Source organism: Hyperolius riggenbachi, chromosome 3 (assembly GCF_040937935.1).
Source record: "Hyperolius riggenbachi isolate aHypRig1 chromosome 3, aHypRig1.pri, whole genome shotgun sequence".
NCBI classification, from domain to species: domain Eukaryota; kingdom Metazoa; phylum Chordata; class Amphibia; order Anura; family Hyperoliidae; genus Hyperolius; species Hyperolius riggenbachi.
In genome coordinates, this window is record NC_090648.1 from 189924924 (window position 1) to 189952132 (window position 27209).

The following is a 27209-nucleotide window of genomic DNA, read 5'->3' on the forward strand; positions in this document are numbered from 1 at the left end:
CTTCTGCTCTATGAGTAACACTGCGGGAATCTGAAAATGTGTAGGAAACCTGCTGCGCAATCAGATACCCAGACAACTACTGTACCTACCTGTATGTTGCGGATAAATGAGACCAGCACCCGCTCTTCAAACTCATTTACAGGAGTGTAGAGGTTCAGAACTTTCACAATCTGTAAAGATAAAAGTTTACATCTTTTATCATACACGGTAACTGCAAAAAAAACCCAAACATTATTATGTTTGAAAATAAACACACACCTATTTGCATTAAATAAAAATATATTACTTCATTTTAAAGATGGGTTGTCTGCCAGAAAATCAAATTCCACTTAACCACTGCTCTGTGTTCATTGTGCAGTCTGAAACCTTACCCTGCATTGCAAGCACTCCAATCTAGCTGCTGGACCATATGGAGCGCACCACACCACAAGGTAAGCAGGATGTACCATTCACAGTACAAGCATGTATCAGTTACAGCATACAGAACACAGATTTGCCAACTCCTCTGCCTGTAGGATGGAATGTCCCCTCAGTAAAATACACTATACATAGATTAGCACTCCTTACCTGAGCAGTAGTCAGAGCATTGCACATAGAACAGATAGCTTCTGCATCTTCATCTGTTTTCTTCTTCACTTGTAGCAGCTGAGCTGCCTGAATTAAAGGTTCCAGTGTTTCTTTGGCCCCACTGTTCATGAGATTCTTGTCACGCAGCCATTCCTCTAGCTGGCTGACATTGTACCTGCATAGTGTTAATACAAAACATCAGCTTGTTTTTCTTCACGCACAATTAGGATAAATACATTATAAAATATTCCTCCTAAGGACACATTTATCTGCACTGCTTAAAAGCCTAAATGACTAATAGATTTGTGTGCATTCACACAAGATAAGACCATCAGCGATGCCATTAACTGGTTTACTGACAGCTCTTCAATCTAGTAGAAAAAATAATCAATCCTTAGTAAGGTACTTCAATGTGATACATGGCAGGACTAGTCTCTGAACAGCAACTGTTTAACCACTTGCCGAACGCCCACTGCACATTGGCGGCGGCAAAGTGGCAGCCCCAGGACCACGTAACGCACATTGGCGTTGGGTGCTGGGACTCTTCCGAGCTGGGGATCGCGCGCATCCGCCGGCATTAGGCTCCGTCCACCCGCGACGACATCCCACCGGCCATACGGAAGTGCCGGCTTAACCCCCGATCTGCCGCATACAAAGCGTATAATACGCTTTGTAATGTTTACAAAGTGTATTATACAGGCTGCCTCCTGCCCTCGTGGTCCCAGTGTCCGTGGGACCACCAGGGCAGGTTGCAGCCACCCTAGTCTGCACCCAAACAAACTGATCTGCACCCCCCCTGCCCCCTGATTGCCCACAGCACCCCTCAGACCCCCCCCTGCCCACCCCCCAGACCACTGTTTGCACCCAATCACCCCCCTAATCACCCATCAATCACTCCCTGTCACCATCTGTCAACGCTATTTTTTTTTAGACCCTAAACTACCCCCTGGGGACTCCTGATCACCCCCACCCCTCAGATTCTCCTGATCACCCCCCCAATCCCCCCCCCACCTATCAATCACGCCCTGTCACTGCCACCCATCAATCACCCCCTGTCACTGCCACCCATCAATCAGCCCCTAACCTGCCCCTTGCGGGCAATCTGATCACCCACCCACACCATCAGATCACCTCCCAAGTGCATTGTTTACATCTGTTCTCTCCTCTAAACACCCACTAATTACCCATCAATCACCCCTTGTCCCCACCTGTCACTGCTACCCATCAGATTAGACCCCTATCTGCCCCTAGTGCACCCAATCACCCGCCCACACCCTCAGAACGCCCTCAGACCCCAGCCCTGATCACCTCGCCAGTGCATTGCTTGCATCTATTCCCCCCACTAATCACACCTTGAGACACCCATCAATCACCTCCTGTCACCACCTGTCACCCTCTAGCACACCTATCCATCAAATCAGGCCCTAATTTGCCCCGTGTGGGCTCCTGATCACTTGGCCAAACCCTCAGATCCCCCTCCGATCACCTCCCCAGTGCATTGATTGCATCTATTTTCCCCTCTAACCACCCCCTGAGACACCCATCAATCACCTCCTGTCACCCCCCCTAGCACTCCTATCCATCAGATCAGGCCCAATACAATCTGTCATGTAAGAGGCCACCCTGCTTATGACCGGTTCCACAAAATTCGCCCCCTCATAGACCACCTGCCATCAAAATTTGCAGACGCTTATACCCCTGAACAGTCATTTTGAGACATTTGGTTTCCAGACTACTCACGGTTTTGGGCCCGTAAAATGCCAGGGCAGTATAGGAACGCCACAAGTGACCCCTTTTTAGAAAAAAGACACCCCAAGGTATTCGGTTAGGTGTATGAAGCGTTTATAGAAGATTTGATTTTTTTTGTCAAAAGTTAGCGGAAATTGATTTTTATTGTTTTTTCACAAAGTTTCATTTTTCACTAACTTGTGACAAAAAATAAGATCTTCTATGAACTCACCATACACCTAACGGAATACCTTGGGGTGTCTTCTTTCTAAAATGGGGTCACTTGTGGCGTTCCTACAATAGGGCGGCATGGGGCGCCCCGCACCAGGTGTCGGACGCCCCAGGGGGTGTCATCAAGGCCTCCCACAGAGGCCTGTGCCAGACAGGAGGGGGGACGCAACACAGAATAGAGGGGTGGCAGGGAAAGCAGCGGGGAGGGGGGCCGGACCCCCCCACCTCCCTCACCTGGGTCCCCTCCTTCTGGCGCTTCCCCCTCCTAATTAGTAGCAGCGACCGGGCAGGAGCGGGCGGAGAGGACTTACTCACCTCCTTTTTAAAAGACACAATATATTGCACTCACATGAATGTAAAAACAATGCGCATATAAAAGTATACAGGACGTCCTCACCGCCGCCGTAATGTTTCAGCGTCTCCACACACCACGCCAGAGGCCCCGCATTGTTTTTACATTCATGTGAGTGCAATATATTGTGTCTTTTAAAATTATTAAACGGAGTTATGCTATGAGAGCTTTTGTCTCTTGAGTCTAAAAGGTTGACAACGATCTGTGGTCCTTGTATGCAAGCAAAGCGCTTTAGCTGGTCATCATAGGATCAGCCATTTGAGTTTGTGAGCGTGCATCCATTTCCAGTTATCACCGTGGTGTTGCACTGTTTGAGGGCACGCAGGTAGCACTTTTGGTGTTTGGTGTGTTGCCAAAGCTGGATTACGCTATGTTGTCCCTTTTTCTTTGAGCGTCATTCAGGAAGAAGGTGACCTGCCGCGAAGGAGCTTAACATACATGTGCCTTGCTTGCTGATTTGTGACATAGTCAGCCATCCCTGCTGGTAAGCGTATTTTATTCAACTGTCAGATTGAGTGGAGCTAAAAGGAGGGATCACACCTCAAGTTGAAGCACTGTGGACATATGCTTGTTCTGGTCTTTGTTGTGGACAACCTATAAGACATATGCCTGTTCTGGTCTCTGTTGTGGACAATCTATAAGGAATATAATTATTTTGAATAAGTTTTTTCTCCCCGCAGACTCAGGTGGCCTGTGATAGAACAATAACTGTATCCATCTATTTGTATCCCTCCGAGGGGGATTGCTCCTATGCCTTTTGGAACAAGTTTGATATACCTATTTCTAAACTGTGCAATAGTATTGTATTGTGTGTAGTGGTATATGAGTTGTGTTGTTGAGTGCCTCACCCACCTTACAGATTCTTTGTTAGGGTGTTGACACCCCCTTTGGTGCGGCGATCCAACACAATCCATAAGTCGTAAGGAATCCTACCTAAGGAAATTTGGTCGTAACGTTTGTGTAACTTGATTGGGGAGTAGCCAGAGGAGCGCACAGACCACCTATCCATAGTTACAACTATACTACCTACACTGGGGGCAACTATACTAGCTACTCTGGGGGCAACTATATTACCTACACTGGGGGCAACTATATTACCTACACTGGGGGCAACTATATTACCTAAACTGGGGGCAACTATATTACCTAAACTGGGGGCAACTATACTAGCTATTCTGTATCAACTGTCCTAGCCAGGTCAGCTACATGATTGAAGTGTTTTCTGGCCAGGTTGGCCACATGATTGCATGTATTTTCTGGTCAAATCTTCCACTTGATTGCATGTATTTTCTGGGCAAAGCTGCCGACATGATTGCACGTATTTTCTGGGCAAAGCTGCCAAAATGATTGAACGTATTTTCTGGGCAAAGCTGCCGACACGATTGCACGTATTTTCTGGGCAAAGCTGCCGACATGATTGCACGTATTTTCTGGGCAAAGCTGCCGACATGATTGCACGTATTTTCTGGGCAACGCTGCCGACATGATTGCACGTATTTTCTGGGCAAAGCTGCCGACATGATTGCACGTGTTTTTTGGTCAAATCTGCCGACAAGATTGAACGTGTTTTCTGGTCAAATCTGCTCACATTACGTGTATTTTCTTGAGAAAACCTGCACAATTATGCGAATTTTCTGGGGAAAGGGTCACCAAAACTTGGGCCCACTGTCCCGAGGTGAGAATAATATTGAGGCTGCCATATTTATCTCCTTTTAAGCAATACCAGTTGCCTGGCTGCCATGCTGGTCCTTTGCCTCTAATTCTTTCAATCATAGACCCTGAACAAGCATGCAGCAGGTCAGTGGTTACTGACAATATTGTCAGAACTGACAAGATTAGCTGCATGCTTGTTTCTGGTGTAATTCAGTTCTACTGCAGCTAAATAGATCAGCTGGGCTGCCTATTGTTTAAAAGGAAATACATATGGCAGCCTCCATATCACGCTCATCCTGTGTTCACTTTAAATTAGTTAGCTCCACCCTCATCTGGTCATGGCCACACCCGCTTAGCGCCGCAGGTTATAACCACACCCACTTTTTGTTAGCTACCTATATTGAGGCCAACTTTAGGGGAGGGAGCCTACACCTGGCATTACCCGCCGTGTCGCGTTTAGCATGCCACAGTCGCTTTTTTTTAAGGGGGGGGGGTGTCTTAATACCCAGCACCGGGTGTCAAATGCCCTAGGTACGCCACTGTCCTATACTGCCCTGGCATTTTAGGGACCCTAAACCGTGAGGAGTAGTCTAGAAAACAAATGCCTCAAAATGACCTGTGAATAGGACGTTGGGCCCCTTAGCGCACCTAGGCTGCAAAAAAGTGCCACACATGTCGTATCGCCGTACTCAGGAGAAGTAGTATAATGTGTTTTGGGGTGTATTTTTACACATACCCATGCTGGGTGGGAGAAATCTCTCTGTAAATGGACAATTGTGTGTAAAAAAAATAAATCTAAAATTTGTCATTTACAGAGATATTTCTCCCACCCAGCATGGGTATATGTAAAAATACACCCCAAAACACATTATACTACTTCTTCTGAGCACAGCAGTACCACATGTGTGGCACTTTTTTGCAGCTTAACTGCGCTAAGGGGCCCAAAGTCCAATGAGTACCTTTAGGATTTCACAGGTCATTTTGAGACATTTGGGTTCAAGACTACTCCTCACGGTTTAGGGCTCCTAAAATGCCAGAGCAGTATAGGAACCCCACAAGTGACCCCATTTTAGAAAGAAGACACCCCAAGGTATTCTGTTAGGTGTATGACGAGTTCATAGAAGATTTAATTTTTTGTCACAAGTTAGCGGAAATTGATTTGTATTGTTTTTTTTTTCACAAAGTGTCAATTTCCGCTAACTGGTGACAAAAAAAAATCTTCTATCAACTCACCATACTCCTAACAGAATACCTTGGGGTGTCTTCTTTCTAAAATGGGGTCACTTGTGGGGTTCCTATACTGCCCTGGCATTTTAGGGGCCCTAAACCGTGAGGAGTCGTCTAGAATCCAAATACCTCAAAATGACCTGTGAATAGGACGTTAGGCCCCTTAGCGCACCTAGGTTGCAAAAAAGTGCCACACGTGGTATCGCTGTACTCAGAAGAAGTAGTATAATGTGTTTCGGGGTGTATTTTTACACATACCCATGCTGGGTGGGAGAAATCTCTCTGTAAATGGACAATTGTGTGTAAAAAAAAAAAATAAAAAAATTGTCATTTACAGAGATATTTCTCCCACCCAGCATGGGTATGTGTAAAAATACACCACAAAACACATTATACTACTTCTCCTGAGTATAGCGGTACCACGTGTGGCACTTTTTTGCACCCTAACTGCGCTAAGGGGCCCAAAGTCCAATGAGTACCTTTAGGATTTCACAGGTCATTTTGAGACATTTGGGTTCAAGACTACTCCTCACGGTTTAGGGCCCCTAAAATGCCAGGGCAGTATAGGAACCCCACAAATGACCCCATTTTAGAAAGATGACACCCCAGGGTATTCTGTTAGGAGTATGGCGAGCTCATAGAAGATTTTATTTTTTGTCACAAGTTAGCGGAAAATGACACTTTGTGAAAAAAAAAATTAAAATCAATTTCCGCTTACTTGTGACAAAAAATAAAATCTTCTATGAACTCACCATACTCCTAACGGAATACCTTGGGGTGTCTTCTTTCTAAAATGGGGTCACTTGTGGCGTTTCTATACTGCCCTGGCATTTTAGGGGCCCTAAACCGTGAGTAGTAGTCTAGAAAACAAATGTCGCAAAATGACCTGTGAAATTACGTTACAGGTATTACATGTGATCTGGGCTCAGAAGATAGTGTTCGAGTCTCTGCCATCACCCCTCTTCCACCACCGGGTGGAGCTGCACCGCTGACAGTATCTTCTCGAGCCCTGATCACATGTAATAACACGATCAGAAGTCAGAAAAGGATGCCGGGAGTGCAGGAGGAAGCCGGTCCAGCGTCTGGAACAGGTAACTATAAAGAATGCTCCCTGCACTGCTCTGCCAAGCTGGGGAAGGCCCACTTCCTCAGCGGCAGAAAAAAAAAAACAGCCTTGCAGCCACATACTGTAGTTTAACTTTATGTGGCTGCTAAAAGGTTAAATATTGAAAGCATATTTTTGTACAGTAAATACTATTTTGTCCATTTTCTCTATTTTCTCAGAAGTTTGAGATTTGCACCATGTGCTTATTGTGGTGAACCTTGTGGTGCGTTGCATTGGACAATTGAATCACATTGATCTTCATTAATTTAGTCAACTCCAGTTCTTTGTGACCATGTATACTTCTGCATGCCAGATGTGTCTTTCAATCACAGCTTTTTTCACGTGTTGCATAGGCATGTTCATAGCTTCACAAATGCAGTCTATCCTTCTTAGCCTCTGCCGTCCTTTTTCCCTCAATTTTTCCAAGCATCAAGGATTTCTCCAAAGAATCTGGCCTTCTCATTATGTGTCCAAAGCATTTAAGTTTTAATCATAGTATCAACCCTTCTAGTGAACACTCTGGCCTTATTTATTTAAAGCATTGACTAGTGTGTTCTTCTGGCAGTCCAGGGAACTCTCAGTAGCTTTCTCCAAACCCACAATTCAAAAGCATAAATTTTTCTGTGCGTTATTAATAATCTAACTTTCCCAGACATATGTTACTAATGGGAAGGCCATAGCTTTAGCTAGTCTGATCTTTGTTGGTAAAGGGGCATCTCTATCCTTTAGTATCCTGTCCAAATTTGCCATAGCTTTCCTCCCAAGTGACAAGCACCTCACTCTCATGGCTGCAGTCGCCATCTGCAGAGATCTTTCATTCCATGAAGCAGTGGCGTAACAATAGGCCCTGCAGGCCATGCGCCCGCGGGAGGAGGGCTCGTCCCCCCCCTGGGGCCCACTCGGGGCCGTTTTGTGGGGGCTGGAGGGGTGGCAGCATGAGGGGAAAGCCTTGGCCACAGTCGGCGGGGGAAGTTCCCCCCCTCTCCCTCACCTCGGGGCTCTCCCCTCTGCGCTCTCCTCCAGCTAGTTAGTGTGTGGGCAGCGGCGGGCAGATACATACCTTCTTCCGTGCGTTCCATCGCAGACTTCTCGCTCTAGCGGCTGACGTCACTTCCATGTTGCCACCCCTCCAGCCCCCACAAAACGGCCACGAGCGGGCCCCAGGGGAGGGGGGCGCTCTGAAATTCTGCAGGGGGGCCCAGTGGGGCCTAGTTACGCCGCTGCCAGGAAGATTAAATCCGTTACAAATTCTAGTTATTTTCAATCTATTTATACTATATATTAGTTCATTGGACCAAATGTCATGACTAGTTTTCTTGATGTTAAGCAGTAGACCAGCTTTGGCACTTTGTTTGACATGATTAGGCTCTACAGTCCTTTATCAGTTTCAGTTATCAGAGTGCTAACATTGGCCTATCTCAGATTGTTAAGATTCCGGACAGCTTTTTATAATTCCACAATGTGATCCAAACAAGGTTTCCGCATTGCATACTCAGCATAAAAGTTAAATAAATAAGGAGACAATATGCAATCTTGTTGCACTACTTTACCAATTGTGAACCTGCCTGTTATTCCATACTCAACTCTAACTGTTGCTTCTTGGTTTGCATATAGATTCCTCAAAAGGCAAAGGAGATGGTCTGGTATCCTCATTTCCATGAGAATAGGTCTATCATGATCTACACAGTCAAAAGTTTTTGAATAGTCAAAGAAAGTATAAATTCTGGCATTCCCTTGCTTTCTCCATTATCCATGGCTATGCAACTGTATTACAATTTAACCTTTACATCGACTCATTAGTGGTGCAGTGCATAATGCGAGACAAGCTGTGTGGTATCAGACAATGTGCACATTGAAGCATACCTTTAATGGACTCCATGCTTCACTGTAAGCATTGCATCACATGCCTGACAAATAGAGCAGCTTTCCCCTCTGTTGTGTTGCGATTTTGCTTTACAGAGAATGTGACGGCCCTTGTGTGAACTTAGCCCAAATGGTGAGATCACTCACTAACTTGTGCAGGATGGAGGAGTATATAAATAACAAGAGGTTTTGACAGAATATAAAACTTTTTGGGCAAGAAAAAAGAGTTTACATATAAATATGCCTGTACATCAGGATCATCAGGTATTCCCATGATGTAAGTGGAATAAAAAATATGTTTAATTTTAGAATGGTGTGACTAATTTGGATCACTCACCTGATCTGCATGCCTTTGCTCCACGAACACATGTCCTTTCTGAGTAGCAGGTTGTTTAGTGTGACCGCACCAATAATGTAGAACATCTGCCTGACCACCTGCTTGATGAGCTCTGGATCCGTGCCATGCTGACACATTATGGAATGGAAGGTGTTCAGCTGTCTGACTATGGAGTCTAAGGTATACGTCCCTTCATCAGCTATACTAGATGTCCTTTTCCGCAGGCCGGTGGGCTTTACCCCTGAGACCCCCTGGATGGTTTCATGCTCCAGCATTCCTGAAACTGGAGGACAAACATTTGAAATAAATAACACTGCTGGTAAATAATATTCAACTAGCAAATGTCGTGGAAGCAGAACTAAGAAACTTATTATGGAAATCATAAGCAAACAAGATGGTTCGTCACTTTTCAGATCTATTCATCTGTTCCACTAAACTGTGGAGAAATACACACAACTGTCAGATTCACAATGCAGTAAGTGTTGTCTGGAGGGAAGTACAACCCTTCAGGAATTAAATATAGCACATTCTTACCAATATGCTGGAGAGTTTTCTCCCCAAATGTATTCTAATGATCACTTATATGATACCAAAGAGACACAACCTATACAAGATAATTGTGCACAATGCCCGACATACATGAGATTCTTCCTTGGTATAATATGATTTATACAAGCAGAGACTGCACTAAAAATGAGCTAGATCTTTTTGGAAGGTCATCTTAATTATCAAGGTCAAATTCTGTGACACCAAAATACTCTATCATGATTTTGTACTCTGTGCACCATCAAGTAAGAAGTTTCTAATGCCATTGTGAAACTGTAGATGCAAAGGCTGCTAGACTTGGCATGGCATTGGAGCTTTGTGGTGCCTTCTCATGGTAAGGCCCAACTTTCCAGTGACCACCAAAGTAATGCAATTTTCTCCAAAACTATTAGCCCAGCAGTGATGCTCTTTTACCACCAGAGGGGGTAACTGCATGACTGACATTTCTGTATTTCTAGGTGCAAATCTGTGAAGCAGAAACAAAGAGCAGTCATCACATTATTCACTGAAGAAGGGTGTACTGTCCTACAAGAATACAACTACAAGACTCTTTCCACCAAGTAATTTATTATTGTGTGTGTGTGTGGTGTGTGTGGTGTGAGTGTGCGCGCTACAGCAAACAAAAAAACAAACCTCTAATTCTACTAAGTAAATTCTGACACAAGGGCCCAAAAGTAAGTGCCTATTTGGACTTTTGCTTTTATACACAAACCGATCCCCCATCGCGGCTCAGTTTCGTGGGCCACTGCAGTACGCGGTTCTCTTTTACTACGCAAGACGCTCGACTGACGTGAGCACATATGAGGATGCAGTGACCTGTCGACTGATCAGTCGGCAGAGATGAAACTTAACTGTGCTGGGGGACCAGAGGACCATTCAGAGACGGTGCGGGCACAGGACGGCTGCAGGGGGCTGGTAGAAGCCCCAGGTAAGTGAAACTCTTTTTCTTTTGTTTAGTTTAGGTTCACTTTAAGGAGATGGTATTTCCTCAAGGATTTAAAGACATTAGGTGGCGTCATCCTCCTACTTTTTACCTAGCGACCCAACATCATATGGACACAACACAGTGTGTGAGAGACTTCCGTATCTCCTACTTTACTACTTGAGAGAACAGACTACTAATTCCATCTCCACTCACCGATCATTGGCTGCAGAATGTTTTCCAGTACTCTGACCAGCTGCTGGTATATCTGAATGGCCAAGTCACTCAGCACTTGTCTGTATTCAGCAAGATCAAAGTTTGTAAGGCAGTGCTCATTCTGCCGAGGAGTGTTATGCTTCATAAATGCCTGTAGATAACATCAGAAAAACAACAATGATCATAAACATTACAGAAAATGTGGGCGATCTAGAAATTGGAACGGAAAGGGGTTGCAGTATTAGAATTGTAAAGTCTGTCAACAGCCAGCATGTATTGGCAACAGAACTTTTACTAGTTGCTACAAAAAGTCAAAACAAATAATTAGAAAGAAACTTACGTCTTCCCCACTGTACTGCTTCAGACAATGCAGGAATCGGCAGGTGTTGGAAAGCCAGAAGGAAACAGTTTCAAAGTCATCTCCTCTTTTCTGTGGAGAAGATACAACAGACACGGATACATCATATGAAATTGAGAACCATTCTAACCATTGTGTCTGTCTGTAGGCATGTTATCAGATGCCCTTTCATTGCTTTTACCTTATTTTTATTCACACAAACACTTTGAATCTACATTTATGTGCAACACTGTGAGGCTCGGGTCCCATCTGCTATCGGAACACATTCCACCAGCGGGAGCGGACAGTGTGATGTCCGCTCTGATTGTCCACTGTGGTCCGGCTGCAGCCCGGGGGAAGATACGTTATCTCCATAGACTATATGGGAAGCACATCTACCTGCCCGGGATTATCGCAGATGGCACAGAGGTGCTGCCTGCTTACCTCATCCGAACCAATACAGCGGCTGCAGGCTGACAAGTGTGAACAACTCCTAATTATAAAATAGGATTCATTCACTTTCAGTTTTGTGATAAGCGGAGAATGACCAAAGATGTCTGTTCTCAGCTTAAAGCGGAATATAACCCTGTATTTCCACTTTGCTCTAAAACATTATTTACAGCATATTATATGCAACCAGCATTTTTTTTTACTAGACCAGCATTGGAAGGGTTACACACAGAGCTTTACAGTTCCATGGAGAGAAAAGCTGCAGCAGCCGAAGTTTAGATAGATACATTTAAGTAAACACAATGTAACAAGTGGTGAACGTTACACACTCTCTAGCTGTCCTCCAGCTCCTGCACAGTCAGAGAGAGTGAGTCACATTCCTCACTTGTTACATTGTGTTTACTTAAATGTATCTATCTAAACTTCAGATGCGGCAGCATTTCTCTGGAACTTTAAAGCTCTGTGTGTAACCCTTCCAATGCTGGTCTAGTAAAAAAAAAATGCTGGTTGCATATAATATGCTATAAATAATGTTTTAGAGAAAAGTTGAAATGTAGGGTTATATTCCGCTTTAAGTGGGAACACAGCCTCTGCTTCTGGGATCAAAATTTCCAGACAACATTTTTAGGAGGTTCCTTCACTCCCTTCTTCAGTAACTACTGAGAACACAAAGTAGAGAAAATCTAGAAAATGATAGTTCTGAAGAAACAGCCTTGATTCTAGCTGGAGTTGTAGTTCAATATTACAGACCATTTTCAGGTATAGATCTCAATATAGCATTTGACAGCTTTGTACAACAGTGCTCAGATGTTACCATTTTAGGTGAATCAAGGCTTCTAGTCTTAGTCACATGACCTGAAGCAGCATAGTTGATGCATTTAACAACAGTATTTCTAGCAAAGCCGCTGCTTGGCTCTTTATTATTCGGATAGGGGCGGGGCACAGACTGAATTCTCTAAAATGATCACTACCTACAACATAGGAAGTCTGTGCTGTTAAAACATCATAAACGATAAAACATTCATGCAATCCAGCAAATGGCTGGACTCACTATAACTGAAAACTAAGCATCGTCTATTGTTTTACTACAAATGTGTTTAATCAGAAATCATTTCAATTATTAACGGAAACTCCTCCACCAACAGCTCTATACCACTGAATGCTGTAGAAAGCAATGCGGCCATTGACCTGCATCATCAAATGAATGACAAGAACGTTAGGTGATGTAATATTTTGAAAGACCGGTGAATCTTTAACTGGTGTTCGATTATTTGTTTTTATTAAATTGATTTAATTAAAATAATTGCAGAGTGTATGTCTAGATTAAGAAGAGGCTGTGGAGGGGCTGAGGGAATGTGATCTACCCTCAGGTGGTGAAAGATTATACACAGGTAGAAACCAGCTCTGTAACTGACCACAAACAGGCTAGGGAAAACATCTGCGATTGGAATAACCGCCTTCAGCACATAAAATATGACTGTCATCTGCATTTTTGTCAGTGCAAGGGTTAAACACAAATGAGTAATGTCAGGTGTGTACTGTGTAACCATGCCCATTGTTCAGCCCTGGAAAGAGGCCATGATGCAGAACATCTGATTCCTCCAAGAGACGGTAAAAGCCCAGCTCTCAGCTGCTGCCTGATCGCCCCACTTCTTGCAACTACTTCTCTTCTGATTTCAGCTACTCTATGAGTGTCCTGCATCAGTAGTTGCAGCCAGGCACCGTCGCTAAAGCTCCACACAAACATAAATCAAACACACGAGACAGCTGCTTTGATCCCCAGTCACATGATTAGACCTGCTGACAACCAACAGGTCATGCAGGAAGAAACATTCACAGCAAGTAACATGGTAAATCATCAGCGCAGGATATGACTTTTATTCCAGTTTAGTGAGCACTTAAATATCACACGGATTAATTGCCCTTTATGCAATGTCAGTTTATTAACTCTTCATGGGGTTTTACATAGCCAGTACAACACACATTTACAAAACAGTCTTATCTGTAACTGTTTTGTTAGTGCAGTCCTATTGTAGCCACCTACTGTAAAGAACGTTTCTCTGGTAACATCCACAAGCTTTCAGCTACAAATTACTAAATCAGTACTGAGTACAGAAAGCTTTTGGAACAGGTGGTCAGGAATTTTTCACTACCAGCTATTCTACCTCTCAAGAAAAAGAAACTCACTCTCAGTCCCAGGTGAGGTAATCGCATACTGTGGTGAAGATATTCCATTTCTTCTGGCCTAGTCACTTGGGTCTTCTCAAGAAGCAATGGCCAAGCCTCACATACTGGAGGAGAGGAATATGGCTGTTAAAGACACTCACCCTCCCCCCTTTCCAAGGGGATGTGGCTACATCATCCAAACACCCCCCCTGCTAATTCCTGTGGAGTTTGGCGTAGTTAGCCTGCTAGTCAACCTCCCTCCATTGTTTTCTTATGAAAGAAGGCATGACCTGGTGTCCAGACTAGAACCAATAAAAATGAATTTGTGGAACTGGGCTTCAACTGTAGTAAAACAGTATCCAGCCTCCAACACTGGTCACACTTGCACAGGCAGTTATGGCTTCTGTTGATGATGCAATCAGAAGAAGCTGTCACTAGGGGAGCCGCACGGGAAAGGAGAGGTCTGTGATCGCCACTGGAACTGTGGATTAGGTGAGCTGCGCTGCCGCTAATTGTATTTACACATGGGGGGCCAGAGGAGACATAGGGGTGGAGGACGACACGGGGGACAGAAGGGGACAAAGGAAAAAAGAAGACGATAAAGGAGGATGCAAGGGGACAAAGGAGGATGCACACGGGGACCAAAGAGGACACAAGGGGACACACAAGGGCAAAGGAGAACACAGGGGGACACACAGGAGGAGCAAAAGGAGGACACAGGGTTACAGAAGGGGGCACACAGGGGGAGCAAAAGTGGGACCGAAAGGGACACAGAGGGACAGAATAATTGGGGTACAACCTCTTCAAGATGCTCCTGGACCATGGACGCGCCAGGTTTAGTATTTTTTTTCCCTTGGTTTTTGCCCTCAAAACCTACGTGCATCTTATCTTGTAGAGGACCACAGGCTTACACTCCCCTAGTGACCAGGCCATTTTTTACAATTCAGCACTCTGCAGCTTTAACTATACAACTTAGCACACAAATGAATCTTGCCTCCTTTTCTTGCCACCAACAGAGCTTTCTGTTGGTGGCATTTGATTGCTTCTGCGATTTACATTTTTTTTTAAATTAAGTTTATTGTTTTTCTTTTAATAAAAATGTCTAGTTTTTATGTATCCTTCCCCCCAACTCACCTTTAGGATCTTTTTAATACCATTAATAGTTGATGTTAGCAGGGAGCGAACTTTCTGGTCATCATTCAGGTAATCAGCATGGCGCACACACATAAACAGTATATATGCAGGCAAGCCAGGAATGAGGTTCACAGCTACACCTCGAGGCTTCAGATCTGGGGAATAAAGATACAGAAGTCACAATGTTACTGATGGAGGAAGTGGTCTCGTGTGTTCACAACATTTGTATCATGCTTCGTAACAGGAAATGTATCTTGTAAAGCCCCAGTTCAGGTTCCCTTATTATTACAGATATGCGCCTCTGACCCCCACCCAACAGTCATTTACTGTAACTAAAGCCTGGTACACACACTTCATCTGGATTTGTCAATTTCACCACTTCATGTAGTATGAGCGTTTACCAACACAATCTGTTTTAATATTTAAAGTCTGTGGGCCCTCATACTACACGGAGGTTGTAAAATTGGTCAGTGATTGGCTAATCAAAATTGGATGTGTGTAAGCATCCCAAGTAAAAAACAAAATGAATAAAAACCTTCACTTTAGTAGCATGGTCACGTGACATGTTCTGCTACAGATGTATTGAGTCCGTAAGCTGCACCATCCAAACTACTGGAGAAACCGGTTAACAATGGCTTATGTGGCCGGTGTGTTTATCAGATGTTAGAGTATAGGATTGGTTCCTGCCACTTCATCGTCATGTTTAGAGCCCTACAGGTGGCTTGGTATCCCCAAACGTAACCGCAGAAGGATGCTACATGCAGCGTCTAAAAAAAATGCAACCAACGGCAAAGTTTGCGCAATTGCAGGCAAGGTGGTAAATGCATTGCGATGAATGCTCCCATTCTTCTTAATGCGGGTGTCAGTCGATCCCGGAGGTAATGAGTGTCCCCAAAAGCTGGCAGTCGCCCATGTGAACCAAGCCTAAGTGCTGTACTGCATAGAGAAAGTGCCTAACAAACAATCCTCTGTAATGAAGCTTGCAGAGGCTGAATTAAGCCTTTACTGACAAGCTGGAACTGTTGGCTTTCACACATCAAGTCAAATGAGTCTACAGAACTAAAGGCCCACATATGGGATACCTGGTTAGGCTACAGAACTGATGGCTAATACTCTCTTTACTCCCTAGCTGGATAAGAAGAAAGAACCATGGCCGGACAGCCCTGATGACAAACATCAAGCATTTTTTTTCCAGAATTAGGGAGAAGGATAAAATTAAACTTTGCTCCTCCTATGTTAGATATGTTCACCACAGCAGGAGTGGAATTAGAAACAACAAACGAGTACAGTTTAAGTTTTCTCTATGGGCTAATGTACTCAGGTTAAATCACACCTGAATAGGAACAAAAAAGTAGATTTTTACTCACCCGGGACTTCTTCCAGGCCCCTGTAGTCTTTCAGGTCTCTACCTTTATGCCACTTCCCACTCCAAAGTCGCGGCTACTGTGCATGTGCGGTCCTGGTCTGCACATCCTTCTCAATTGTGTTCTCTGAATGTGCAGTTACAAGTCTGCATGAAGAGTGCATGCGCAGAATGCTCCCGGCTACGAGTGCATGATCAAGGAGGCACGTGGCCGGCACTGTGCAAGCAGTAACTAACTGCAGCTGGAGTTTCAGTCGCAGATCTTTCAGAGGGGGCAGCAGCACAATGGAGGGAACCCGGAGGACACCAAAAGACTTTTTTGCTCCAATTCAGGTGTGTTTTAACGTACAGTGGAACCTTGGTTTTCGAGCATAATTCATTCCGGACACATGCTTGTAAACCAAAGCACTCCTTTATCAAAGCAAATTTTCACATAATAATGAATGGAAACCCAGTTGATTCGTTCCACAATGCAAAAAAAAGTTATAATAAAATAGTATAAAATAAAGATGTAAACAAGACTTTCACTATTGTGACTTTGCACAGTCTTCACACTCAGATTAAGTACAGTCAAGTAAAATCCTGCAGCGCCACAGGGAGAATAACTATCGCCTCAGTTGTGATGACGTGACACATGTATACTTTTTTTTGCTTGTATATCAAGACGCTGCTTGTATATCAAGTAAAAATTTCACAAACATTTTTGCTTGTATTGCAAATCTTACAAGTTACTCGAAGTTACTCTCAATCCAAGGTTTTACCATATTCCTCTTCAAATCTAAATCTGATTTCAGATTGACTTTAGTCCACAAACAGTTGCATCAGTAATTGCAAGTTGCTAGGATTTCATGCCGATTTCCAACCAATGCAAGTGGTGACAAAAGTTTGCTCACACTAGTCATATGAACTCTGACCTGCTGATCCATGCTCATGTTTATAATACTTGCAAGTTCTTACCCAGTATAAGGTTTTTGATCAGCTTCGGTTCATCCTCCCTCTTGTATTCCAACATTCCCTGGAAATCTTTCTCTTTCCGCGGTATGTTAAGCGGACGAATCGGCTCATCCACTATTTGACCAGGCGACACGTTCTCCATTTGACCAACTATAATAAAAACGACAACATAATTGTGTAAACACTAGGAGTCTGTATAACTTCGAACATGCATATCAAGCCTTTCTCAAACTCTTACTCAAGAGGAGGATCATATGCCTCATGTCATCTTCTAAACATCCAGTGGGTGGAGGACTGTCTCAGCAAATCTCTAAGTAAACATATTATTCAAACTCATCCTCCAATTAAAATTGACTGATTTGTCAAATGCCCCAGGAGTATAGAATTTAAAAATCTTAGCCAGAAAACTAGCAAGGATATAACCTGTAAACAGGTTTAACTTAGTATTCTGTAAACCCTGTGAGATTGTGATGTCTGACTGACGCATAACGTTATAAACATACATTATCTGCCATAATGCAATATATCAGGAAAAATATTTAATGATTTTCTGTAATATAATGTTTATTCAAATGGACTGTGGAATAGTAGAGACCATTTTCGCTTTGCAGCACTGGGTCCCCAGTTTGAATCCCAGCCAGGGCACTATCTGCACGGAGTTTGTATGTTCTCACCGTGATTGTGTAGTTTTCTTCCAGGCGCTCCAGTTTCCTCCCACATGCCAAAAACATACAGATAAGTTAATTGGCTTCCCCTTAAAACAGGCCCTAGACTACGATGGAATATTGCAGGAGTTAGATTGTGAGCCCCTCTGAGGGACAGTTAGTGACAGGATTACTCTGTACAGTGCTGCAGAAGATATCTGTGCTACATAGATACTAAATAATAATCTTCTTCCATTTAAAGGACAACCGAGGTGACGTGACATGATGAGATAGACATGTGTATGTACAGTGCCAAGCACACAAATGACTATGCTGTGTTCCTTTTTTCTTTCTCTGCCTGGAAGAGTTAAACATCAGGTATGCAAGTGACAGTTTCTGTCTAGGTCAGGACCGGGTAGGACTGGGTCAGACTACAGCATAACCCTCACTGATAAGTAATTACAGCAAGAAAACTCTTTCCTGTTAGTAAATGGCTTCTGAGGGCTGGAAAGAGATAAAAGGGATCAATAATTCATAGATTTGAGCTCTAGCATACTTCAATGACTGTGTCATTAAAGGATACCCAAACTGAAATTTAACATAATGAGATAGACATGTGTATGTACAGTGCCTAGCACACAAATAACTATGCTGTGTTCCTTCTTTTCTTTCTCTGCCTGAAAGAGTTTAATATAAGGTATGCAAATGGCAGACTCAGTCCTGACTCAGACAGGAAGTGACTACAGCGTGACCCTCACTGATAAGAAATTCCAACTATAAAACACTTTCCTAGCAGAAAATGGCTTCCGAGAGCAAGAAAGAGGTTAAAAAAAAGGGGAAGTTCTTATCAGTGTGGGTCACACTGCAGTCACTTCCTGTCTGAGTTAGGACTGAGTCAGCCACTTACATACCTGATATTTAACTCTTTCAGGCAGAGAAAGAAAAAAGGAGCACAGCATAGTTATTTGTGTGCTAGGCACTGTACATACACAGGTCTATCTCATTATGTCAAATTTCAGTTCGGGTATCCTTTAAGCGAAACAATGAAACCGTGAAGACCTAAAAAAACTAAATTTAAATATACAATAAAACTGTGGGATATCTTAAAAAAAAAGTCATTTTTAGGAGAAGGAGGATAGATACAATTGTTTTTCTCATCTGTTTATTTTCACCTTGGATGTCCTTTAAGTATGTTGGTATACCTACATTTACACACCAAATGCCACTCTTTGGTGTATACAGGTTTGTCTTACAATTCAGTAATACATTACTTAAGTTGCCTGCAGGACTGTAGATAAGAAAATTGCCCCTTAAACGTCAGTGCTGTTAGCACTAGTATATATAACTGATTTTACACAGAATGCAATATAGTCTGACATTCTGAATCAAAATGTGCTTCATCAAAAGAACCAGTATGAAATTGTATTGTCCAGTCTCTGAACACTGAGATGCAAAATAGCCCATATCTAAGGTAAGACTGCATTTAAATAGACTTGGACATTTTTAACACCTCAAAATAAAATATTTGAGTTGGCAAAGTAGCTGATACATTACATTGTCACTTTTATAATAGAGAGGGAACTAGCCAATGAGTCATCATGAATGACACCTTACAAACTGTGTGAGGAAACACTATAAACAGATATTTCTCATTAGGCGATTGATTAAAAAAAAAAAAAAAAGGCAAGTCTTCATCTTCGTTGCTTTGATAACAAACAGCAACTATCTTGCTGTCATGTTGAGCAGGTAGAGCAGGATCATCCACCAGGCAACCTAGGCAAGTGCTTGGGGCGGAGAGGGTGTCTAGGGGTCCATTTGCCATCTTTCTCTGACCCCTCCCTACCCCAGATTACAAAAAGGACAATAAGGTGGAGCCACAGTTGCTACCTTGCCTAGGGTCCCATTTCATCTTAATCTATCTCTGCCAGTTGCTTCAGCAGCTGAATACTCACCACCAACAGAGGAAGATGGATCCAGTGATATCCCCTGACAATGAGCGATCCATGGTCCATCTTCCGACTGCCGGGTACATGCAATGTCACACAACAGGCACGAACGAGAAGTCAAACGATTGCGCTACCTTGTGCGGGGTCGTCGGGGATCTTAAAGATCTGATGTGAGGGTCATTGTTTCTGTGTCGTTCGCGTGATTAAGCGCCTGAACCCATGTTGTGAGATTGCAGATAACAATCACTCGTCACACAAAAAAATGCTGTTCATCGGTAAAAATTCACAGAACAATGAAGCATAGATTTCAGTGGAATGCAACACACTTCAGCACAAGAATTATGCTCTAATTACGGGCTTGTAAACTGGACTGTAGAAGTGATAGAGAAGCAGGTTCAGAATTTCAATTACCTTCAAGTTCCCCGATTTTCTTTGCAAATACTTTCAGCTGCTTTTTCAGCTTCCTGACAGTCTTATCTTGCTTCTCAAGTTGCTCCATCAGATCCTGCATATATTAACAATATCTTCATAAAAACACCCTTTTCAAATAACGTCAGCTTTTACACAGGGCTTTCTGGGTTAGTGTGTAACTTGACCAAACAGCTATGTAACAGCACCACCTGTCTGTGCTAGGTTGTACAGAAGTGGCTCAGCTTTGATCTAGGCAGAATTCACGAAGTAGAAAAAAAAAAAAAAGGCACGAGACCTATTATCGGTTTTGCAGTCAGCTATTGATTTCCAGAGATGGAGAAATGGTTTAAACTGTGTGAGAGTGCACTTGACCAAGGTGCAACATGTACAAACCATGTTACTGATTTTTTTTTTCCAAAGAAAACTACCTTTGAATTGATGATTGCCATAACAAGTGGCATTTTGAATAGATTTTTAAATTGAAGACAGGTTTCTCAAAAGTCAAATAGAACTTCATTTGAATGATTCTCCAATGATCTTTGTTCAGTTGGATCCAATTTAATTAAAATCCAGATACTTATCCCTCAAACAATTATTTGGACCAGAAAATAATAATTGAAATGTGAAGGCCAAACTTTTTTAAGTCAGTCTGATCACCCAAATAATTCTTTTGATGCTGCACAGATCAATTTGATGAATGATCGGGCTGTGCTCTATGTGGCTAGCTTAAGCTTTTGTGCCATGTGGTAAAATCTCTTAGGCGATATAAAGGGTGTGCTTGTGAATTCTGCCCAGTAAACAGGAAACAGTGAGTTACAGTTTTAAAAACATAAAAAGCAAATAGAAAGTAAGCAACTCTAAGGGAAACGTGCAAATCATTTCACCCTAACAAAATGTCAGAACAGAAAACCTCATTATTTCCTGCACTATGAAACCAGGCTGGTGAGCAATAGAAGTGTAAAGGATTTTTCCAACTTATTTATAGTTTTCAAATTTCCAGCCTATAAATGATAATCTCTTAGGATTTCACTTTATTTAATGGCTCACACAGTATCAGACTGGTGTGATTATTTACTAATAATGTGCTTGCCTGGTTTAGCAAAGAATCTTCAGCAAGAATTTAAATTTATTGTTTTACAGCTCTTGCTTTACAATGGCTTCTGTAGAACATTGGAGACTGTTTTTTGGTAAATTACCGAACTATAAGTACATGTGTGAAAATCCCATTAAATGTGGCAGGTAAATGTCTATACCACCAAAAGCGGTATTTTACCGACCCTTTATTTTTTTTACTGAACGTGTCTTTGTGAATGGAAGCCATTGTCTCTTTTTTTTTACAAGTTTGTTATCGCTAATGAGAAGTGCAGTGTTGCTTCATGGCTAGCTGGAATCCTGAAAGAAGCAGATTATCTAGCAGTGGAGAAGCTACACTCTCATTGCTGGCGATTGTCTCACTGACTGGATAATCACAATTGCCATGGCCCTTACTCACCTTGGTGGTTCCATCGTTGAGGTCTACTACTCTATTGAAAAATTTAGTGTCATAAATGGTCAATGGAAACTTAATGAGTTAAGGCCCTGTACTTTTGGCATCAGCAAGGCCAGCAACATGTATTTACATGGACCGAGTCATATGAGGAGAACATCTATACGGAATCACCACAATTAGGGAATACAGAGACGATCCTCCTGTGTGTTTGGAACTACAATGGCACATGAGGGGATAATGAATGATATTGATGAAGGCTAAATGAAAATTCATAACAAATAAAGGCTAGGAAGGGTATCCATATTAACACAAGAATGAGTTAGGGAATCCTCATACTAGTGATAAAACAAATGTGAAATTGTACACCGAGGTGGTAAAATGTGGATGAATTTTCTTCAGACTGTTGAATTGGGTTTTGGGTAGTATTATTCTGCCTACAAATGCGGTTAGTAGGGTGCACTCACGGTGAACATGAAGACGGGACACAATGACAATGAAGCTGTGAGGTAAGGAACACAATGCAGCTGTGTCACAGCAACAGCATCAGGAAGCCGCTCAGGCCAGTCTCGGTTAGTTCTCTAGGACACAGCTAGGACAACAGGCAAATGCATGATTTACATACAATGATCCGTCTGTAAAGTGAAATCCGGTATGACTGATACTTCATGGGATCATCAGCATATAACTCCTCAAAATACTGAAAAAACAGGCAGAATGGATGTACTCTATTGCTTTCAAACAGGACATTAAAATGGACACATCATAACTAGTCTTCTACAAGAACATCAATATTCAGGCAAGTAAATACTGAGAGGAATATATTATATGTCCGAGCTGGGTACACACTGTTCAGTGTCAGCAGATGAGGTCAAACAAGGCAGAACAGTAGTTATAAAATGTACAAAATTACACCTTTAGAGAAGTCGATCGATAAGGGAAGTACAGCTAAATGAAGGGTCTTTAATAGGGAAGACATATCATAAATTAAAAATCAATATTCAATGTTACTTGAATTATCCCAGTCATGACTAGAGTTGAAATACACTATGCAGTGTTTACCTGATCAACCAATATCACCCTGACTAGAAAGTCAGGTAATAGTGATTGCTAGCCCACCTTACACCTATATGTCAATCAGATTCCAGCACTAATCAAACACTGGACAGTGTGTTTAAACTATGGAATATAAAATGACAATTTGCAACAAACCATATCAACAACTGAAAATAAGATCTCCTACATAAGGCACTGCTGCAGGAGAATTCATGGAAAAATTTGATCAATTTGTAGTTTTCTGATAAGCAATTGGCTGATAATAATTAATTGTCCTTTCTGATTTGTTTTAGCCAATACAGAAATGTCGAGTCACAAATTAGTTACATCATCGTGATCTGGTTGTCCATGAGTTCCCCTATGGGAGAAATTATGTAGGAGACACAGATCATCTCTAATTATAACAAAATTCATTATATTTTATAAAGCAATCTTTTAGAAAAACATTTTCCATTCAATGTCTATGGAGTCTAAAAAAAAAAAAAAAAGATTAAGTGGACCTGAGGCAAAATGATTATGATTCATTTTAGAATCATGACTATTAAAGTAAGCAATATGACTGGTTCAATGTTCTCTGTAAAGCACTGTATAACTATGTGAAATGAACAGAATAAAGTCAGCTACTCCATTCTAAGGTTGGACTGTCATCTTCACAGAGGAATACCGCAGCCAATCATCTATGGGCAGTCCAAGCATGGAACCAGAGCAGGCAGAAAATGCAGCATAAGGCATCTACTATGGTGTACTTTGCTTTAGATAAGTAAGAAACCAATTACATGAATGCTTAAATGTTTAAACAGAATCTGGCTTCCAAGAACATACTGCATAAGGAGGCAATCCTGGGTGTGTCAACATAGGAGGCCTTTTCCGTCTCACCCGCAATGACTATGAGCTGCAGCTAGGACGGCTCAAGGGTTCTGACTGCTCTCTGTGTAAGTTTACTGTTAAATCTCATCTCTGTGCCCCGTTGGTAATGTACCTATTGTATGTGTAGTGCCTGGTACACACCATGCAATTTCCTGTCAGATCGGTGGGTGAATAATTTCTGATGGGTCCGATCTGATTTCCAATTAGTTTTTCCGATCGATTTTGAACAGGAGTGATCAAAAAAACAATCAGAAATCAGATTGGACCTTCGCAGAATTTATCGATTTGACAGGAAGTTGCATGGTGTGTTCCAGGCATAGGACACAAAAGCATTCAATCTTATCATGGGGAATCTACAATGAGATTGGTCTCAGTGCTAACAAAAGGGTCAAAGTAGGGGATATGTTCAATAAGTGGTTAAACTATGGACAACTTATACTTTCCCCCGCCTTAAATTCAATAGCTGGTATCGATTTATAGGCGTGCCTTATTGTTTATGTTTGGTTGGTTTGATCCTATTATATACATTCTGTATACATAGTATATATTGCATTTATTTATTTAGGTACTGGCTTTCAAGCCTAGTCCTGTACTAACAGTGCACCAATATCCTAGAATATGGCAGGGAGCACAACTGTCCAAATCACGTGTTTTTCGCAAATGTGATGTTGCATCACAATGCAAGTCAATTTGACTCCTCAAACTTAAATGCAATTTTTGAATGCAGGAAAAAAACAGACATCCGTTAATACACACCATGTATGATTTTTTTATTGGCTGGCAAGTAATGGCTACTGTGAAATAACATGCATGGTTAGGGGCATATAAAATGTGCATAGTGCCATAAAAATTGTGGAAAATGGCACTTGTTTTCCGTAGTGGTAAGTGTGCTCCCTCCCCAAATCTTGTATGACACATATGAATATATTACCATGGGTGACCTACATACCAGGTTCTCGTTAGTAAGCCGAGTGATCTCATGCTGTAAGCTAGCCTCAATGCGGGCCTCAGGGGGCAGCTGCAAGTTCTGGGCAAGTAGCTGCTGCTGGCGGTTGTTTTCTTCCTTCAGACCCTGAATCTCGCCTTTTAGGGATTCCACCTCGTTCTCATAACTCTTCTTCTGAGACTGCAGCTGCACCTCCAGAACTCTGAAATGCAATATACAGAGCCGATATTATTAGCATATCAGGAAGAGGTTACACCTCACAAGAGTTAGGCACCCATCAAAAACCATCTCCCTTCACCAAAGCATCCAGCACGTTAAACCCAGAAAATGCATGCAGCAAGTAGTTACAATTTAGAAACAAACCTCTAGCACTTGCTATCTAGGATAATGACCACACCAGTGCATATGCTTGTACACACAACCATGACAGCAGTAAGTTAGTGTTTACTACTCTGGGTCTCATCCTTTTATTATAGATCTGGCTGGGGTTTGATCTGGTGTGGCCTATGATGGTGGGACTAGTGTATGGACGCTAGAGTAAGCTCCTGCAGTGATCTGCACAGACGTCCAGAATTTGACATATATACATAATGGAACACAGTGCTGTGATTTACATAAAAGATAATTAAAAGAGGAGTTAATGAAAATGTCAAAATGTAAAAGATAAATTATTCAATTTTTTTTAATTTATTATAATATAGATGGGAACAGTATAGCTGACAATCTCATATTGTACAAACTGCCTAACAAGAAGATGGCGGAAGCTACAATAAAGATACAGCAGTCAGCATATAAACCTGCCGACCATGAAAGCGGTGTTGCGAAAAACAGATGCGAGGATGTACTTACTATTGTACGGTATAGATATGAAATTCTAATACTCAAATAACTCTTGGTTTGCACAAGGGAGGGAGCCTGACTGTACTGTAGGAATCGGAAAATATTAAATCACGGCACCTGAGAGACCTTCCTAGGAATTCGTCAGAACTTCAATATAAACCGTGGCGGACTATGATAAGATTCTGTATATAGATGGGATAGCAAAAACACAGCCAAATGATTCTAACCCTTTGTATTACTTCCAGCACACAGCTGCAGCATCAATGACGTTTCTAGAGCTTCCACACAGATTGGCAAACCTGCGGATGAGCAGGTTTGCCAATCTGCTGCTCAAAGCAACAAAGTCAGCATTTGATTGGTTACTACAGGTAATACTTTCACATTTCATTCTGATCTCAGTAAAGTTTTAGCCCTGTCCATGTGCTAAATGCCAAAGCTGGAGACAGATGTAAGAGGATCCCAATATCCCTTATCCCGCTAGTAAGAAGAGTAGGAGTGGAGGTGGAGAAAGAACATGCATCTGAAAGTTCAGTGTGACACCAGCAAAGATAAAGATCTAAAGGGACAGGAAACATTATCGCAAGAAAACTCCACCACAAGCTTAAGGTGCAAGTCTGGTTTATTTCTTTACATTTTTTTAAATAAAGCAATTACAGTATTGAAGAATAAAAGGTCCTGTAGGTCTAAATTCTCACTCACTCTGCATAGAGGATCTGCCTCACAGTCTAAAACCTAACTGAATTAAAGTAAGAAATAGTGATACACAGATGCCAGCAGCCCTGGTGTCACAAAAGGCTATTTCTACTCTGCATCCATCTTCTGATCTTACCTGGAAGACTGCACATTATAGATGTAATTTAACGCGGTCATATGGAAATCAGAATAAAAATTATCTTTTGGCATTTGATCATCATTGTTATACTGATTTTATATTAGAGACCCAAAAGGTTACTCCTAGCATACATACTTGTGGGCAGCACGGTGGCGTAGTGGATAGCACTATCACCTTGCAGCAATGGGTCCCCAGTTCTAATCCCAGCCAGGGCAGTATCTGCAGGAAGTTTGTGTGTTCTGCGTGTCTGGGTTTCCCTGGGCACTCCAGTTTCCTCCCACATTCCAGAAACATACAGATAAGTTAATTGGCTTCCCCCTAAACTATGATGCACATAGGACAATGGTAGGGATTAGATTGTGAGCCCCTCTTAAGGACGGTTAGTGACAAGACTGAACAGCTCTGTGGAAGATGTTAGCGCTATATAAATAATAATAATAATAATAATAATAATAATAAGTGTGGGTTTGGAATAAGGCTCTTGTTTTTTAACTCCCCAGATTCATGAGCAGCATAACAGTTACAGTTTCACAGATCTCATTAGCTTTCTACCTGCTTGGTGCGACTAGCTAGATTTTGTAAGTAAGGCCAGTAAGATAGTACGGGTTATACAGACTGTATCTTGCATTCCATTAACATGATTAAAAGGTAAAAGCAGACCTGTACTTTAAGCACTGAAAAGAGGCACCACAGTGGACTGTTAAACCTGCACCCCTTTATTAATAGGTTTTATTAATGTGTCCTGTTACAACATTTTCTTTTAACTAACCCGCATCTTGGTCAGGAACACAAATCAACATGAGAAGTTGAGAACTGCCAGGAAATGGTATCCAATATAATAAAAGCAATATCAACAATAGGTTTAGGTCACTCATTGAAGCTGAACTCCAGGCAAATGTAGAAAAGAACCATGGTTTACTATATTGTTCATAGAATGTTCACATTCCTGGGACTGAAAAATAAAAGACCTATAATGCTCACATGCATCTTTTCCCTATTGACAGATTAATCAGCAATTCCCCAGATATCC

At 42.2% G+C, this 27209-nt stretch overlaps 1 protein-coding gene across 6 annotated transcripts in view; it reads right to left on the reverse strand.

The window, feature by feature from the left end:
- The window catches only part of MYO5A (myosin VA), a 251677-nt gene that overhangs the window by 17393 nt on the left and 207075 nt on the right, over window positions 1-27209 (reverse strand). For 4 of the 6 annotated variants that reach the window (XR_011030300.1, XM_068275461.1, XM_068275462.1 and 1 more), the window contains 10 exons: window positions 24511-24709; window positions 22264-22338; window positions 20153-20246; window positions 17155-17301; window positions 14835-14989; window positions 11088-11177; window positions 10748-10898; window positions 9064-9346; window positions 568-742; window positions 90-170 (listed from right to left, as the gene is read on the reverse strand). Coding sequence is in view for 5 of the 6 variants with exons in the window: in XM_068275461.1 (XP_068131562.1) it covers window positions 90-170; window positions 568-742; window positions 9064-9346; window positions 10748-10898; window positions 11088-11177; window positions 14835-14989; window positions 17155-17301; window positions 20153-20246; window positions 22264-22338; window positions 24511-24709 (1450 nt within the window). In the remaining variant the exon portion in view is untranslated. The remainder of the gene's footprint in view (window positions 1-89; window positions 171-567; window positions 743-9063; window positions 9347-10747; window positions 10899-11087; window positions 11178-14834; window positions 14990-17154; window positions 17302-20152; window positions 20247-22263; window positions 22339-24510; window positions 24710-27209) is intronic. The other 2 variants (XM_068275465.1, XM_068275463.1) reach the window with 1 other exon arrangement.